The 15,352-nt window shown below is 38.8% G+C and overlaps 1 protein-coding gene across 4 annotated transcripts in view; it reads left to right on the forward strand.

The window, feature by feature from the left end:
- Tbck (TBC1 domain containing kinase) overlaps positions 1-15,352 on the forward strand; it is a 167,974-nt gene that overhangs the window by 99,466 nt on the left and 53,156 nt on the right. For all 4 annotated transcript variants that reach the window (XR_005091850.1, XM_028857027.2, XM_028857016.2 and 1 more), the window contains exon 23: positions 6,619-6,794. Coding sequence is in view for 3 of the 4 variants with exons in the window: in XM_028857027.2 (XP_028712860.1) it covers positions 6,619-6,794 (176 nt within the window). In the remaining variant the exon portion in view is untranslated. The remainder of the gene's footprint in view (positions 1-6,618; positions 6,795-15,352) is intronic.

Raw genomic sequence — 15,352 nt, forward strand, 5'->3', positions numbered from 1 at the left:
GGTTGGAGGCAAATGACGTGACTAGGGGTTGGGATGAAAGGTAGAGACAGCCGAGCTGGCTGTGCTGTGGTAGTGGTGGTGACAAAAATTGGTGACACTGGCAGAGTGCTAGTTAGGGGTACTGCTTGACATGCTGAGGAACCTGGCCATTACTCCGTATGTGATCTGAAAGCTGTAAGAAGGAAAAGTATAGGATATTATGTGCATTTTAGAAAAATGATTCCAGCTGTGGTGTGGAAGATGAGATGGGCACCTTCAAAATGTTGTGCACTAAGAAATAGGAAGAGAGATGTCCTGGAGTACATTCAAGAATATGGTAAAAGAGATTTTATTGAATTGGGCTTTTCACCAAAATGAACTACATGACAAATCCTGAGTGATACGCAGTGCCTTAGATCCTTTCATGCCCTAATGCCATTTTCTGTCCTTGCTCAGACTCCTCGCAGGACACACCATGTTCCTCACAAGCAGTCCTTAAACGTGGGCCACTGCGCTCCTGAAGGTCAATGTGTCTTTCTTTGAATCTCTATCATACTGTAACTATTCATTGTAGTTATTCTGCATCTGAAGACATTAAAGGATGATAACAGGGCTACCACCCTCAGAGTGTTGTGCACTTTTCTGTGTAGAGGGTGCTCTGTGGTGTGATATTTTATTCTGTTCATTGTTCTCTGCTAGTAAGTTAAGCCTGCTGTAGCCGGTCTGCTGTAGTGCAGAGTCCTGTTGTAGTATTTTTAGAATTTTCATAAGATATCAGTACTTAAGAGTTTGTACTGTCTTCTTTTTACAAATTCTGTGTTTCAAAATGTTAGCTGTTGGGGGCCCGATGCACATATAAACATACAGAGACTGTGATAGTTTGCATAAAACCCACACAAGTTCAAGCCAGATGAAATCCCAATAAGCAGAAGGGGAAGTGGACACCAAGTCCCACCTCGAGCCAACAAGAGATTTGCAATTTTAGCTGCCAGGAATGGGAAAATCTGTTTTCTTCAGTGAGGTGACACCAGATTTAATACTAATTATACTCAGCACATGGCCTCATGCTCAGGAGGAGTTGGTCAACACAAAATGAACTTCATGGGGTTTTGTGCTTGATTTGTTATGTTTTTATTTTGTGTGTAGGTAGTCAGGAGAGGATCTAGAAAGACTTGGGGGAGGAAAAAGAATATGATCAAAATATATTGTATGAAATTCTCAAAAAAATAAAAATATTGAAAATGAAAAAAAATTGTTGAAACCTCTAGGTTATTACATTGAAAACCATCCCATCCTAACATATTTGTAGTATGAGAAGTGAAGCTGTGGGACCAGAGATGGCTCAGAGCTTGCTGCTATTGCAGAGGACCCGGTCAATTCCCATCACCTTCATGGTGGCTCGCAACCTTCTATAACTCCATTTCCAGGGAATCCAGTGTCTTCTTCTCACCTACAGTGGCACAAGGCATGCTCATGGCAAACATATATACATGTAGGCCAAACATTTTCTTACACAAAAATTAGTCTTTTTGGAAAACTGAAGCTGTGTGCAGTTAATTATACAGTTAATATGCAATTCAAAATTGAGTATCTTCATTTTAGTCTATCAATATCACACATAAAGAAATTTAAAGGAAAAAAAGTATGAAATTGTTTTGATTTCTTCTATTTAGACATTTTGATGAGATGTATAGAGTTGAATTATATAATTCATTGCATTGTGTAGTTGTCAGCAGATACGTGAGTCTCACTCCAGTGAAGATAGAGAATGGTCTAATCAGCCCAGAAACTTCCTTCTTTGTACTTTCTGATAGACGTGCACTCCTCCACAGCATCTCCTGTCCGTACTTCCTCATTTTTCAACATCCAAAGGCTTTACAGGCTGGGGCTCTTATTTCCTTCGTTGTTTTGATAATCAGACTTTTTCAATTGTAATGAGATGAAGTGAACTCAGGTGAACTGAGGAACTGAGTTGAAATTGTGAATAACGGCAAGAACGTTAACTGAAAATAACAGCCACCTTTAATTGTTTACTGAAATAGCATTAGAAAGAAGAGGAGCTGGAGAGGCCACCTCACCCTTGACCAAGCAAGAGTCAGATGGGTCAGCACAGTCACAGGGCTCAGCAAAAGTTCCCTCTAATGCTAGGGACTTGAAGAAGAGAGGGGTTCATGGAAAGGGCTAGAAGTGGGAAAACACTGAGTCAGAGTGGAAGGCGGTCTCCCGTTCTACATAGGTGACCTCTGCTCAGTAAAAAGACCTCGAGTAAAGGGGCCTGCGCTGAGAATGCAGACATTGTATAAGAATGTGGCCAGATACAGAAAATGGTTAATTGATAACGTGTCTAATTTATCTTAATATCTTTATTGGCTTTTAGTTTACCTTTTGAATTATATACTGGTCATTTCTCTGGAGACTGTAGTCTCCAGCTTGCTGCACTTTACACAGAGCTGATACAGGACAACCTGGTGGAAAATATAAGATTTTGTAAAAGTGGTCATTTCACTCACCTTCTGTAACTTGCAGAGTTGTTGATAGGTATTTCACAAGTGCACTTGGAGCAGCCCACAGTGTATTTGATGTAGGGTTCACAGCTGCCCTTTGACCATGCTGGAGAAGCCACGGCGCGTCTCGGTGTTTCCACGGTCACTGCTCTTCAGTGCTGCCTGTCTGTGGCCATCTGCAGTCCGACTGCCGCCCCTCCCTATAGTGCCTGTCTGTGGCCATCTGCAGTCCGACTGCCGCCCCTCCCTATAGTGCCTGTCTGGCCGTCTGCAGTCCGACTGCTGCCCCTCCCTATAGTGCCTGTCTGTGGCCATCTGCGGTCCGACTGCCGTCCTCCCTGTAGTGCCTGTCTGTGGCCGTCTGCAGTCCGACTGCCGCCCCTCCCTATAGTGCCTGCATTTGCCTTCAAGTCCCTGCAGCTCCTTCAGTTCATGTCCTGTGCGGTGTTCTAAGTTGGTTCTTTATTTTGTTTTACATCCGTCCATTTGCCTTGAGTATTTTCCTTCTAAGCCCTTGACATATTTATAATTACATCAGTACCCTTATCTGTCAAGTCCAATATCTAGATAATTTTTATTCTCTTTCTTTAGTAGAAAGAAAATACCATGAGAAACAAATATTACATTTTCTGCTCTAGGTATCATTGTTGATTATATAGTTGGTATTGATAGACATAAATTATGGTCTGACTTTTATCATTTTCCTTTAAAAAGCTCTGACTTTATTCCAGAGCATTAAATACCTGGTGGATCTTCTTTCTGTCTCTATTTGGTTTTATTCTTTATTAATGTGTGCCTGGTTAAAAGTTTTTAAAACTTAGTCTAAGAATGTAACTTTGTAGGTCTAACTAAGGCTCACTCCAAATCTGGAGCAAACTCCCCAGTTTCTGAGCCATTAATTCTCCTTGTAAGGACTAGTAATCCACCTTGGTCACTGTACAAGCACACTAAATAAGCAGTGGGGGGACCTTTTCCTGTTTGCATAAAGAAATAGTGTTTAGACTTAACCCAAACTTATACATCATTAGTGTTTCTTTCTTCGAAAACCGTGGTGCAAATAGAAAATCTTAGCAATGTGGGATTCTCTACTTCTAGCTACTTTAATTTTTAAAGTTTATACACTTTATAAACTTTTCTAACATAAAACCCCTACTCTGTGAAGTAGATTTTTTAAATCATTATGAAATTTGAGAAGGCAGCGATCTTGAAAGCACACAAAAGCAATAAATCACATGCGAATTTTCTCAAATTCAAATCTCACCTACTTCTTAAGAGATGACAGTAGAGTCCTTCATAACTTGGAAGAGGATGCAACCCTGAAGTGCTGTGGCTAGTAAAGCCATTGTCAGAGACAGAATAGATGCAAAGGTGTGCTGCTGTCTGTGTACCCTCATAGAGGCTCCCGGAAAGTGAGGTCTATCAAAGAGAAGTAAATCAAGAAAATGAATGTCTTATCCCTGTTCCAAAAGAGAGGGAGGGGGAGAGAGAGAGAGAGAATTAGAGAGCCAAAAAAGATGATAGTAAAGAGTGTCATGGAAGCAGGGATGCAATAGATCTAAGACACAATTCATTACCATCAGACAAAGAAGTGAGAACTTAAAGAGAGAGAGCTTTTTGACCTGACTTTGCTCATGTATGAAAAAGATAAATCAATAAAAAAGAAAACATGAAATGTGCTTTTTATCACATTAAAAATATTTCAGTTTTTCTGGGACATATGATACTGATGGGTGAGGATGAAGAAACCTGTGAGTTAGAAAAATTATTTCACTCAGTCACAAAAAACCTTTTGGGTCTTGATTCAAACCTGAGAGACCCTAACAAGGGTTGGTGCTTAATTTAAAAATGTAAGGTTTAAAAAAAAATACCAGGGCTATAGACAAAAAATTGGGCTATAAAAATGATTGTGCCTCATACAGTTTATAAGATACATTTGCATTTTATTTTAGTTGTGGGAAAACGCTCTGGGGAGATTTAAAGATGGACAAGTTAGGTGAGTGGAGAATGGAACTTCTGCTAGTACTGACAGTCAAACTGGGCGGGACCTTGCAGACTTCCAGGGTTCACTGTGCACCTTATGCAGAGCTAGGAGCATTCTTTGACATCACATACAGATCGGCATTTTCCTTGGCCAGTGACAGGTGGAACTCTGCCACCGATATGGATCACTGACTCCATTTGAAGTTTGTGCTGGATGACAGATGTGTCAAGCTGATTTGAAAACTAGAGAAAAAAAAATCTATGGACTGGAATTCTTTTTCTTTGCAGACTACATAGTATTAAATAAAATTTATATAACTGGTTATTTCTTCTCTTAGCTAATAAGTGTTTAATCTCAATTATTTTAGTTTAATTAAATTAAAATTAAATAAATTAAAAATACATTTCACTGTCTTAACATCATATTCAAATAAATTCACTTATGTTTCAAATCTTGTTTAATTCTTTCTTTATAGAATTTTATGATAGGAATACCATGTGGAGTGATGAAATCTAAAATCTGACCTCTTTGAGTAGCCTTGGAAGTAACCATCTGTGAAGTTGGCAAAAATTGCTAAGAGCAGATAAAGTAATGCTTAATTGAGTAGCTGGTCTTTCCAGAACTGCTATTTATATCCCACATCTAAATGAATCAGGATGCCCATAATCCTTTATTAGCTCAGACATCGTAAATAGGATGAGCAACACACTTAATAGTCATTTTACTTCCTAGTGTCTTAGCTCATTCTCCCAACAGAAATGGTTAGAGTGGGAGTAGCCTGACTTCAGGATCACTGTGAAAATTAAATGGACCAAGAACATATAATAATAAAGCCATGTCAGATAGTAGGGACCCAGTAAGTGCTATTTTTCCTTCTCCAGAGAGTCTCTACTTCATAATGACAAACAATTGTAAATTCATAAGGCATGCACTGTTAGCTTTCTGTCTCTATAACAAAGTAGATTTGATTTGGCTCACAGATTCGGATCTTTCGGTCTGTGGTTTCTTGATTCTGCTGTCTGGGCCTGTGCTGAGGTTGCACATCAATGGCAGGAAACACATAGCAGAGGAAATAGCAAAAGAGAAGAAGGACAGGGATTAAATACCCTTCCAGCCCCACCAGTCCCCCTTCTCCCAGCTAGCCCCCGTCAGAAGTGTGCTTTATCAATAAGGTGTTTCTCCATGTAGTCAGCTCGGTGACCCACACACTGTTCACCCAGTCTCTTTCATGCCTGTTTCCTCTTCTCCTTAGAGAAACAGAAAACTACCCATTTGGATTTTAAACACATATTTTTATCCATTGCCTATCTGAACTGACACGATTGAACTTCTGCGGACAAAGTGAGAATAGTCTATTTCCTGGTCTTAGGAACAAAGAAGGGCCAAACGTAGCCAGTGCTGGACTCCACCTCAGTCATAGAATTCCTGCTGCTTTGCTTGCTCCGCCTTCCTCATATAGAAAGGGTTACTTCTTCGTCTACAGTCCAGTCCCAAACAGTGGTTTAGAGCAGTAATGACTGCATATGCACTGTCTCTGCAGCAAAGCTGAGAGAGGGAAGGAAATCTGTGAAAACTTTCTGTTTAAAAATCATTTTCATTAAGTGCATGTGACCTCTATGTAAGATCGCATTTAACTCAGGAAATTATAAATGATGGGGAAATGCCTGCATTGAGGTTTCGATCAAGTTTTCTCTGAATTTACTAAAGAGCTTTGAAACTTGTAGTAAGTTTTACTACAAGCTGTAGTGAATTAACATCTGAGTCTTTTGTTTACCTATTCCTACATCCAAGCCTCTATTTTAATTTGCAAAGGAGAAACATTTATCCGAGTAAATGTATAAGATTGTTAAATGAAACATATTTTATAGTATTTAGATGATATACTGAAATACACAAAAGTGCTCATGCATACATAAATAATGTCAAATAAACCCATACATAATGACATGTATATATATTTAAATACAGATATGCATATAATAATAAACAAATATCTCCTACCCTTCCAGTCATTAATATGCTCATTAATTTTTGTTGGATTCTTTCCTACTTAGTTTTCATCTTACTTCATATACATATACAAATGTGAATTTTTTTATTTTAACAATGCAGTCCAAATTCTACAGATTTTCCATTTTCTTATTTTCTGCCCAGAAATTGACATTGAACGCTGCGTACGCGAGTCAGTCAGTCTGTTTTGTTGGACTCCTAAAAGCGCTACATACAGACAGCATGCTCAACCCCCCAAACCAGCTTCTGAGAGCAGCGGAGTCCGGAGCTCAGCACCTTACTTCTCTATTGACTGTACAGATCCTCCAAAGACAGACCTGGTACGTACTACAGATAGCAGTTACAAATCCTGGAAGATGGATTGTTGATATGTCCTAGTATCATTGCTGTTCAGATAGTGTCGCTTACGTTCTTTTAAAGTATCTATTTCCTGATACGTGATTGTGTTCACATGGTTATTTTAGAAGACCTCTGTCTCCTTTGATGTTACAATGAGGAAGGTTATTTGGACATATTCCTCTGATGACTAGCTTTATTTTATTTTCTACGTAAGCATAGCAGCTAGTAATACACCAACTTCTTATATGAGATTACAGAAGCAAAGAAAAAAACTTTTAAAAAGCAGTGTTAAAAGTTGTTGCTATAATAGGAACTTAATTATTCATGACAAAGGAAATGTTTGGAAAACTATCCCATTATATTTTTCAATATTGGCATTCTTATTCCTGTTATTTACAACTCATGTGTTCCAAAGATTTTTTTTTTTCTCAGACACGGTTTCTCTGTGTAGTTTTGGTACCTGTCCTAGACCTTACTCTGTAGACCAGGCTGGCCTCGAACTCACAGAGATCTGCCTGGCTCTGCCTCCCAAGTGCTGGGATTAAAGGCGTGCCGCCACCACCACCACTGCCCAGCCAAAGATCCCAATTTTATATTATCTTAATTATTTTTATGAAATTGAATTTCAGTTAATATGCATACATTCATTGTTTTAGTGACAACCAGGTAATTTTAATAGGATAGACTTTAATGTGTAAAAAGGAATGTTTTCACCTTTCCAATTGCAACCAAATTGTATTTATTAAACAGTAGACAGGAACCTGGGTGATAAAGAGGTGACAGCTCCATAGATCTACATGAGAAAGGTTATAAGTTGCTGAAGAGGTGACAGCCCCATGCATATGTATGAGAAAATGTATGAGAAGTTACTAAAGGATCTCGAGAGATAATAAGAATCTATACTAGGAAATAAATATTTTCACTAGTCTTCCAAAAGTGGAGCAGGCCTCCCAAGGGGAGGATTGGCATTTACTGGGATAAAAGGTAATATTTAATGTGTTATTTTAAATTTTATTTATATGTATGAATGTCTTGCCTACATGTATGTATGTGTACCACATGTGTGCCTTATACCCTCAGAAGTCAGAAGAGTATGTCTGATCCCATAGAACTGGAATTATGGATGACTGTGAGCCACCATGTGGATGCTGGGCATTGAACCCCAGTCATCTGGAAGAACAAGTGCTCAGAACTGCTGAACCATTCCTACAGCCCCTACATCAAATATTTTTCATCTGAAATGTCTTCTTTCCCATGTTTCTGAAGGTTCAGATTTAAATGTTAATAGAAAGGAAAGTAAATAGAAAAAATATGTGTGCTGCATATTCATTAAAATTAGGACACTCACAATTTAGATTCATATAATGCCATACTGTTGTGTTAGTCTTTTCCCTTTCTTTTTCATTTTTGTTGTTGTGGTTGAGATAAGGCATTCCTATGTGTCCCCAGCTGGCCTGGAACTCACAGAGATCCTCCTGCCTCTACCTCCCAGGCGCTGGGTTTAAAGTCCTACAGCTCCATGCCTAGCTTATGTTAGATTCTTTAACATCCTTTTATAGTAGAAAAAAACATGTTTACTGTTTCATAGGGTTGACTTCCATTTCGACCCTGCTTGTTTTTTACATTGAATAATCCACAGGCTCCATTACCTATTTATAAGTGCTAACACGTGTGTTAGGTACCTTATTTTCATGACAGAATACGAAGACACTCAGGAATGAAAATGTATTTTGGCTTGCAGTTCCAAAGGTGTCGGTCTGTTCTGTCAGGAGCTGTGCAGTGGAATAGAGCAATTCATACAGTGAGACAGAAAGCAGGGAGAGGGATATGGAAAGAGGTCAGGCAAGACCCAGCCCAGAGACACCGCCCGAGGGCCTTACTTCCTCCACCTTGACCCTGCCTGCCACTCTCAGGACCTCTCAACAATGGCAGCGTGTTAGAACCCACCAGTGCTTTAATACATTCCTTAATTCAGGAAGCTCTTGATGTACTCACATCTGGAAATGTCACAAGCACGCCAAGCAGTGTGCTTCACCCTCTCCTGTGCATTTCTTAGTCCAGACACATTGGCAAGATTATCACATCGTAACACCTAGGTGTAGCAAAGTCATTTTACAAATGATGTACAAAGTATCCACTCAGTGCATGATATATAGCAAGAATCTAAACTAGTAACAATTATTTTTGCATGCTTGGTAATTAAGAATAAAAAGTTCAGCACTGTAAACTATATAGAACTTAATGGCAATAATCTTCTGAACCTAAATAATTTGTATGATGGGGTGATGTTCTGGAATTCCATCTCCTTCACTAGGTCAGCAGCAGCACCGTCACTACATTCAGAACGCAGCCACAGTAAGGCGGGGAAGAGCCAGAGGCTGCCTTTCAAGAGAAGGAATCTTTCTGGCAGTTTTATCCTAGTAATTTCAGTTTAAAATTTCACTTTGACCTTTACTTCTTAGTTTTAATACCGTTTTGATTTTCAAGCCACTAAAGAATTGCCAAAAGAATTATTTCATCTCCTGCCAAGATCTCTTCCATCCAGTTTTATCCTTAAAATAGCAAAGGAAAAAAAAAAAAGCCTGCTTGAGAATTTGGTTCATAGTTCACTAATTGAAGAAAACAGTGAGTAAAGGTATGAACTTTTGATGAATAGGATGAAAAAACAAATAAAACAGATTTTTATTTGGGGGTGGGGAGGTGTGAATGCAGAAATCAAAGATTAACTCAGAGATCAACGTTGTATGTTGCTCCATCTTATTTTTGAGACAGAATCTTTTGGTGGGGCCTGGAGTTCACCAGGTTTAAGTCAGGCTGGCTGGCCAGATGTCCTCCTATGTCCACATCCCCAGTGCAGGGGTCACAGGTGCACAGCCTGGGCCTAGCTCCTGAGGTACAAGTGATGGATCCATCCTTCGGTTTGTGGAGCCAATGGCACTCTCCCAGCCACAAGGTTGAAATGAATTTTTCTTTTAACTGAATGTGCTTTTTAAGAAAAGATGGTGGTTAACTTTAGATATTTTTGTATCTCTTTGACAATTTTAGCATATGAATTTGTTTATGAATAGTATAACTTAATTATGTACAATCTGTGAAAAAGCAAGAATTATTGTTCTTTTTCACAATAACCCAATTAACACATATAGTAGCCTAAGATATTAAAAACTAAGTTTATTTTATTCACATAATGGTAACTATTTGCATATAGTATTGTCATGAGTAAAATAGAACATTCACTGAATGGTCTTCAACTTTGTAAGGAATGCTTTATGTGTTAACTAATTGAGTTTAGAGTCTTTAAAACATTTTTATACTGTATGATGGAATAGCTTCTAAAAGTCAAATATAAACACTAATGTATAAAATTTAACTTCAATAAACTATATAATTTGAACAATTAAAAATAGTCTCATAGGGCTTTATAGTTTGCAGGTATTCAAGTATATTTTCTTCCTCTAAACTAATCTCTAAAGTGTTTTTACTGCCCCCCATTTGAGAGTTGAAACAAGCTAATTAATGCAGTACAACTTATAAATGGCTATTTTATCAGTAGTGAAAAATGTTTGTACTCTTGATAATTCAAGTGTATACGTAATAATCCCCCTCACATAGTACTCTAAAGTCATGGCTTCTTAAGAGTTCACTATTTCTTTTCAGTTTCACTGGGTGTACATTGACGTGTACAGTCACTTGTGTACTTCTAAATAAGATGGATGGTTCACAGTAAAGTGCACAGAAAAACAAAAATATGTTGGGGTTTTTTTTTTTTGGCTGACATAACATCAAGACTAAAATATTGACCTAAAGTCCAACTAAACATTATTTTGTTGGGCTGTTCAAATCAGTAGGAGGACAGAGCATTTAGTTTTTCATCTATTCTCTTTACTGTGTGTATTCTCTGTATATTCTAGCTATCAGCCCTTTGTCAAGTGAATAGTGGGAAATGTTACCTCTCATTCTGTAGGCTGTCTTTACCCTGCTGCTCGGATTAGAGGTGTAAGTCACCATGCCTTCTTGATGAGTTGACCCTTGATCCTTGGATGACGCACTTTTTGTCTCAGTATTAACTTGTTTATCCTAAAGTCTGCTTTGCAGAGTGTGAATATAGCTACTCCTGCTCGCTTCGGGTTTCCATTTGCTTGGAATATCACTTTGCCCTCCTTTCCATTTCTGTGTCTATAGAGGTGATGTAAATTTCTTGAGTGTGTGTCATTGGGTTTAAAGGATATTTTTAAATATCTTCAGCCAGTCTGAGTCTTTTAATTGGAGAATTCAGTCCGTTTTCATTCATTATTATTGATAGATAAGGGTTTACTCCTGTCTGTTTTATCTTTGTTTGAAATACTTTTCCTTCTTTTATTCCTTCCCTGTCCATCTTTGTGGTTTGATAGTGCTTGATTCTTTTCCTTTTTTTATGTAACTGTTCTTCTCATGGTTTTTATATTCTTCCACGATGTACCTGTTTTACACTGTTCTTAGCCAAAAGGCCAAGTGATAGTACCTATCTCTCATTTATAGGCTTAAGTATCTTTTGTAAGACTGATCAGAAAGTTATAAATCTGTTTCATTTTTTTTTTAAGAAAGGCTCTATTTCTCCTTCAGGTCTGAAAGATATCTCTGCAGGGTGTAGTATTCTTGATGACTATTTTTCTTTTTCAGAACTGGAAATACACTTTTTCCTCCTGGAATATAGTTTTTGGTACAGGTTTTTTTTTTTTTTTTTTTCATTTTTCCTGGGAAATATACCTGTGTACTAGAGAAACTCTTGAATTGATTTGGTGTCTTTCTCTTACAAGTTTTAGAGATTTTTTTTCCCCTTTGAACTTTTTACAGTTTGAATATAACATGCCATGTGAAGATCTTTTCTGGTCTTTTCTATTTGGTGTTCTGAATGCCTCCTATATGTGGCTATCATGTCTCTCCCAAAGTTGGGAGAATGTTCTCCTCTGATTTCATTAAATAGTTTTCCTTTGCCATAAACTTCTTTCTCTTTACTTTTCTATTCTAAAACTGTGGATACTTGTTTGTTTAATGGTGTCATAAAGGTCTTGACTACATTCTTTATTCTTTGTTTGTCTGGGGGTAAGAGGTATCTGGGCTGTTTCAGGAGACCTAGCTTCAGTGCAGATATTCTTTTTTTGTTTTTTGTTTTTTTGAAGTCTATTACAGGGGCTTTTAACAATCTTAATTTTAGATGATGTATTTATCTCTTTATTTCCAAGAATTTCAAAATCTCTGTCTCTTTGCTGAATTTCTAGTTCATATTTCAATTATCTTTCTAATTTCATTTTAATAGTTTATTTGTTTTCTCCTAGATTTCATTGAGCTTTTTAATAACCATTTAGAAATATTCTTTGTGGTGTATTTCATCTGTACAGGTATGAAATCTGTTACTAAAGAGTTTTTGCTGTATGCTTTTGGATACATGTTACCTTGAGTTTTCACATTTCTTATGCTCCCGCATTGAGATATTTTCTATCAGTGGGTCAGTCTGAATACAATTCTGGCTGTATTTCTAAATTGGCATCATAGTGTAGTTTCCCTATAGCTTCTTTGGCTATGATTAATGACTCTGGATGCAGCTCAGATTGAGATCGAATCAGAAACCTACTATCCTATGAGCCCCACAAAAAAGGATGGCACTTGAAGTTCCAGCAGGGATGGTACTGATAGCCAGGGGCTGTGTGGGACTCACTGTGTATTTACTCCTGCAGTGGGAATAGTGGGCCATATCCGATAACCCAAATTTCCTCAAGCCCTGTTGGTTCTTACTGAGCTTCTAGCAAGGCCCTCTGACACTGCAGCCCCAGCAGTGGGGAAAGTCCTAAAGCACTTGCCCTTCAGCCAGACAGTGGCTTGGCTCCAGATGCTGCAGCTAAAGAGTCATTGGTAGAAACCAAAGCCCTACCTCTGTGGCACTCATGCCCTGTTCTATCCTCTGTAGATTGTTGGATCAAGCATAGGCATAGGAGCTGTATAGATGAGATGGCAAATGGAAACCATAGCGTTACTCTCTGCTGGCAGGAGCACTTGTCCAGGGTCTTGTCTTGTATGATCTTGATTGGTATGAGCAACTTTCCATTTGCACCAGGGTTGGTGTGACAGCTGGATCTCGGTTTGTTTGTTTTTTCCCCTCCTTTAGCAGCAGTGTTTGCTGCTGTAGGATAATGGTTGGATCTAGAGTTGCTCAAGGCCCTGCAAACCAGGTATCAGTAGAAACTACAAGATTACCGCTCCACCTTTTCTATAAAAGCCACTGTAGCATGGCACAGCGAGGATGGGACAACAGGAAAGAACTGGGTGCTTGGATTTGGTCCTGCCGCTGGCATGAGTTCACAGGGAGCTAGCCAGAACCCTGGACTCAGAACCCGGTGCTCTAATCTGCTGCTTCTCAACCCTTCACTCCCCTTCTGTGTCACAGTAGTTGTCCCCTACAGTGCAGTCACCCACTGGCCTGGGTCAGAGTCTGCATCTTTTTGTGGGTTAACTGAGACTATTGATATTCAGAGTAATTATTGAAATGTGTGTATTTCTCCCTTTGGGGTTGGCTTTTTGTTTTGTTTGTTTTAGTTTTGTAGCATTTGGGACATTTTAGTTTTGATTAATGAGTGTCATAGAATCATTTACTTTTTCCTCCTGCATTCTGTCGTTCGTCTCTTGGGTGTGTTTATCTTTCTCTCTGACTGCAATACTTACTCCTCCCAGGGAATTATCTCTACAGGACTAGCTTGATGGTCATAAATTCCTGTACTCTGCTTTCACATCAATTATGATAGTTTTTCTGGGTATGTTAGAGTGGATTGGCAATTTTGATCTTTCAAAGTTTGAAATACATCAGTCCAAGCCCTTGCTTTCATGGTTCAGATCGAAACATCTGCTGTTATTCTGATGGGCTTGTCTATGCCTTGACTGTTCTTTTCTACAGGTTTTCAGTGTACAGTGTTTGTTTAGTGCTTAACTATAATATGATGCAAGGAGTTTCTTTCCGGCCCTGGCTGTCTTGTGTCTTATGTGCCTCTTGTACCTATTTCCTTCTATGATTTTACTAAAAACGTTTTCTATGAGTTTTTCATGAAGTTCTCTTTCTTGTATGCCTGTAATATATAGGTTTTTGTCTTTTCCTGGAGTTTCAGGGTTCTTATGTAGTATAGTCATACATTTTTTTAAAGTTTATGATTGACTAATCTAAATGATCAGTCCCTCTATTTTGTCTTCATAGCCTGCTATTCTATCTTCCACATGATCCATTCTATTGGGGATGCTTTCCACTGATCGCTTTATTTGCTCTATTGTGTTTTTCATTTCCATCATCATCTCAGCTTGAGCTTTCTTCATTATTTCTATCTTTATTAAATTATATTTTCATATTGTGGATTGACTTTACTATTTCATTCAGCTGTTTATTTTCTCTTGTAAAATATTGGAGTCCTTGGAATGTATAATTATTCTTTTGACTTCATCTAGAATTTTGTGTAAGTTATTTTGATCAGTGTTCATTAGTATGTGGTTAATAGCTTTGGAGGAGACATTTATTCTTGGTTTGCCTGTCACTTGTAATCTTGCTCTGGAATCTGGATTATATCATTGCTTAAGATTTTCACTATTATTTTTGTTCTTTTAATTCAGATTGTCTATCTTCTTTCAGTGGATGTGTTTATAGCATCCAGGAGAGACTGGGTCCTAGTTAGTACAGTTGTGGTGACATTTTCGTCTGGTAGACTGGTGTTCCAGCCCACATGCCCTGTCTCCAGTCTGTCCCTGTGGGGTGGGCGCTTCTTTCTCAGCAGCAGTTACTACCCAGTAGTTAACCCACTCTGACTAAACAGAGTAGCAGTTACTGGAAAACAGACATTTGCTCAGTACAGGTTAGTTTAGGAAGTAAAGACCCCGCTGGTACCATCTGTGTTAATATGTTAGTATGAGGGAGAGTAAAGTAAAGGGTGAACAATCACAGGGAGTCTAGTGATAAGTGTTGGGTTGTTCGATGGGAAGTGGGGGGGAGACATTCATAGGAGTGGGAATAATTGAGGCAGAAGAAAAAGTGGGTGGATGTGTGGGAGCTTCGATTAGCATTAGACTTTTAAAGAGAGGTAGAGATATGTGCCCAGATGTTGTAAACCAGGTCAGCCTCTGGGCTCTGGGAAAGGTGACAGTACGAGGAGTGGATATGAGAAAGAGAAAGGAGGGAAGGAAAAAAGGAAAGAGAGAAGAGAGAATCATTGGAAAGGAACTAGCAGTGGGGGATAGTGTTGGCCTCCTCCTATGCCCCCCTGTACTAAATAGATGAGACTTAGCTGTGAAGAGAGGGGCAGCTGGGTGGAGACAGAAGGTAATGGACTCTGGGGCAGGTGAGGAATGCCTGTCCTGGGGAAGGAGAACTGGACAGAAATGCTAAGGAAATGAGATCCCTGGCCTGAATGACACTTTTGTCTCTTCGTGGACCCACTGCTTTTTCTCTGTGTTCCTGATCTAGCTGTGCTCCATATGCCTTTAAAGGGTGCTCTTCCTCCTCTGGGGCCCCCAGCTTTCTTTGCAAGTG

Source organism: Peromyscus leucopus, chromosome 6, assembly GCF_004664715.2.
Source record: "Peromyscus leucopus breed LL Stock chromosome 6, UCI_PerLeu_2.1, whole genome shotgun sequence".
Lineage (NCBI taxonomy): Eukaryota > Metazoa > Chordata > Mammalia > Rodentia > Cricetidae > Peromyscus > Peromyscus leucopus.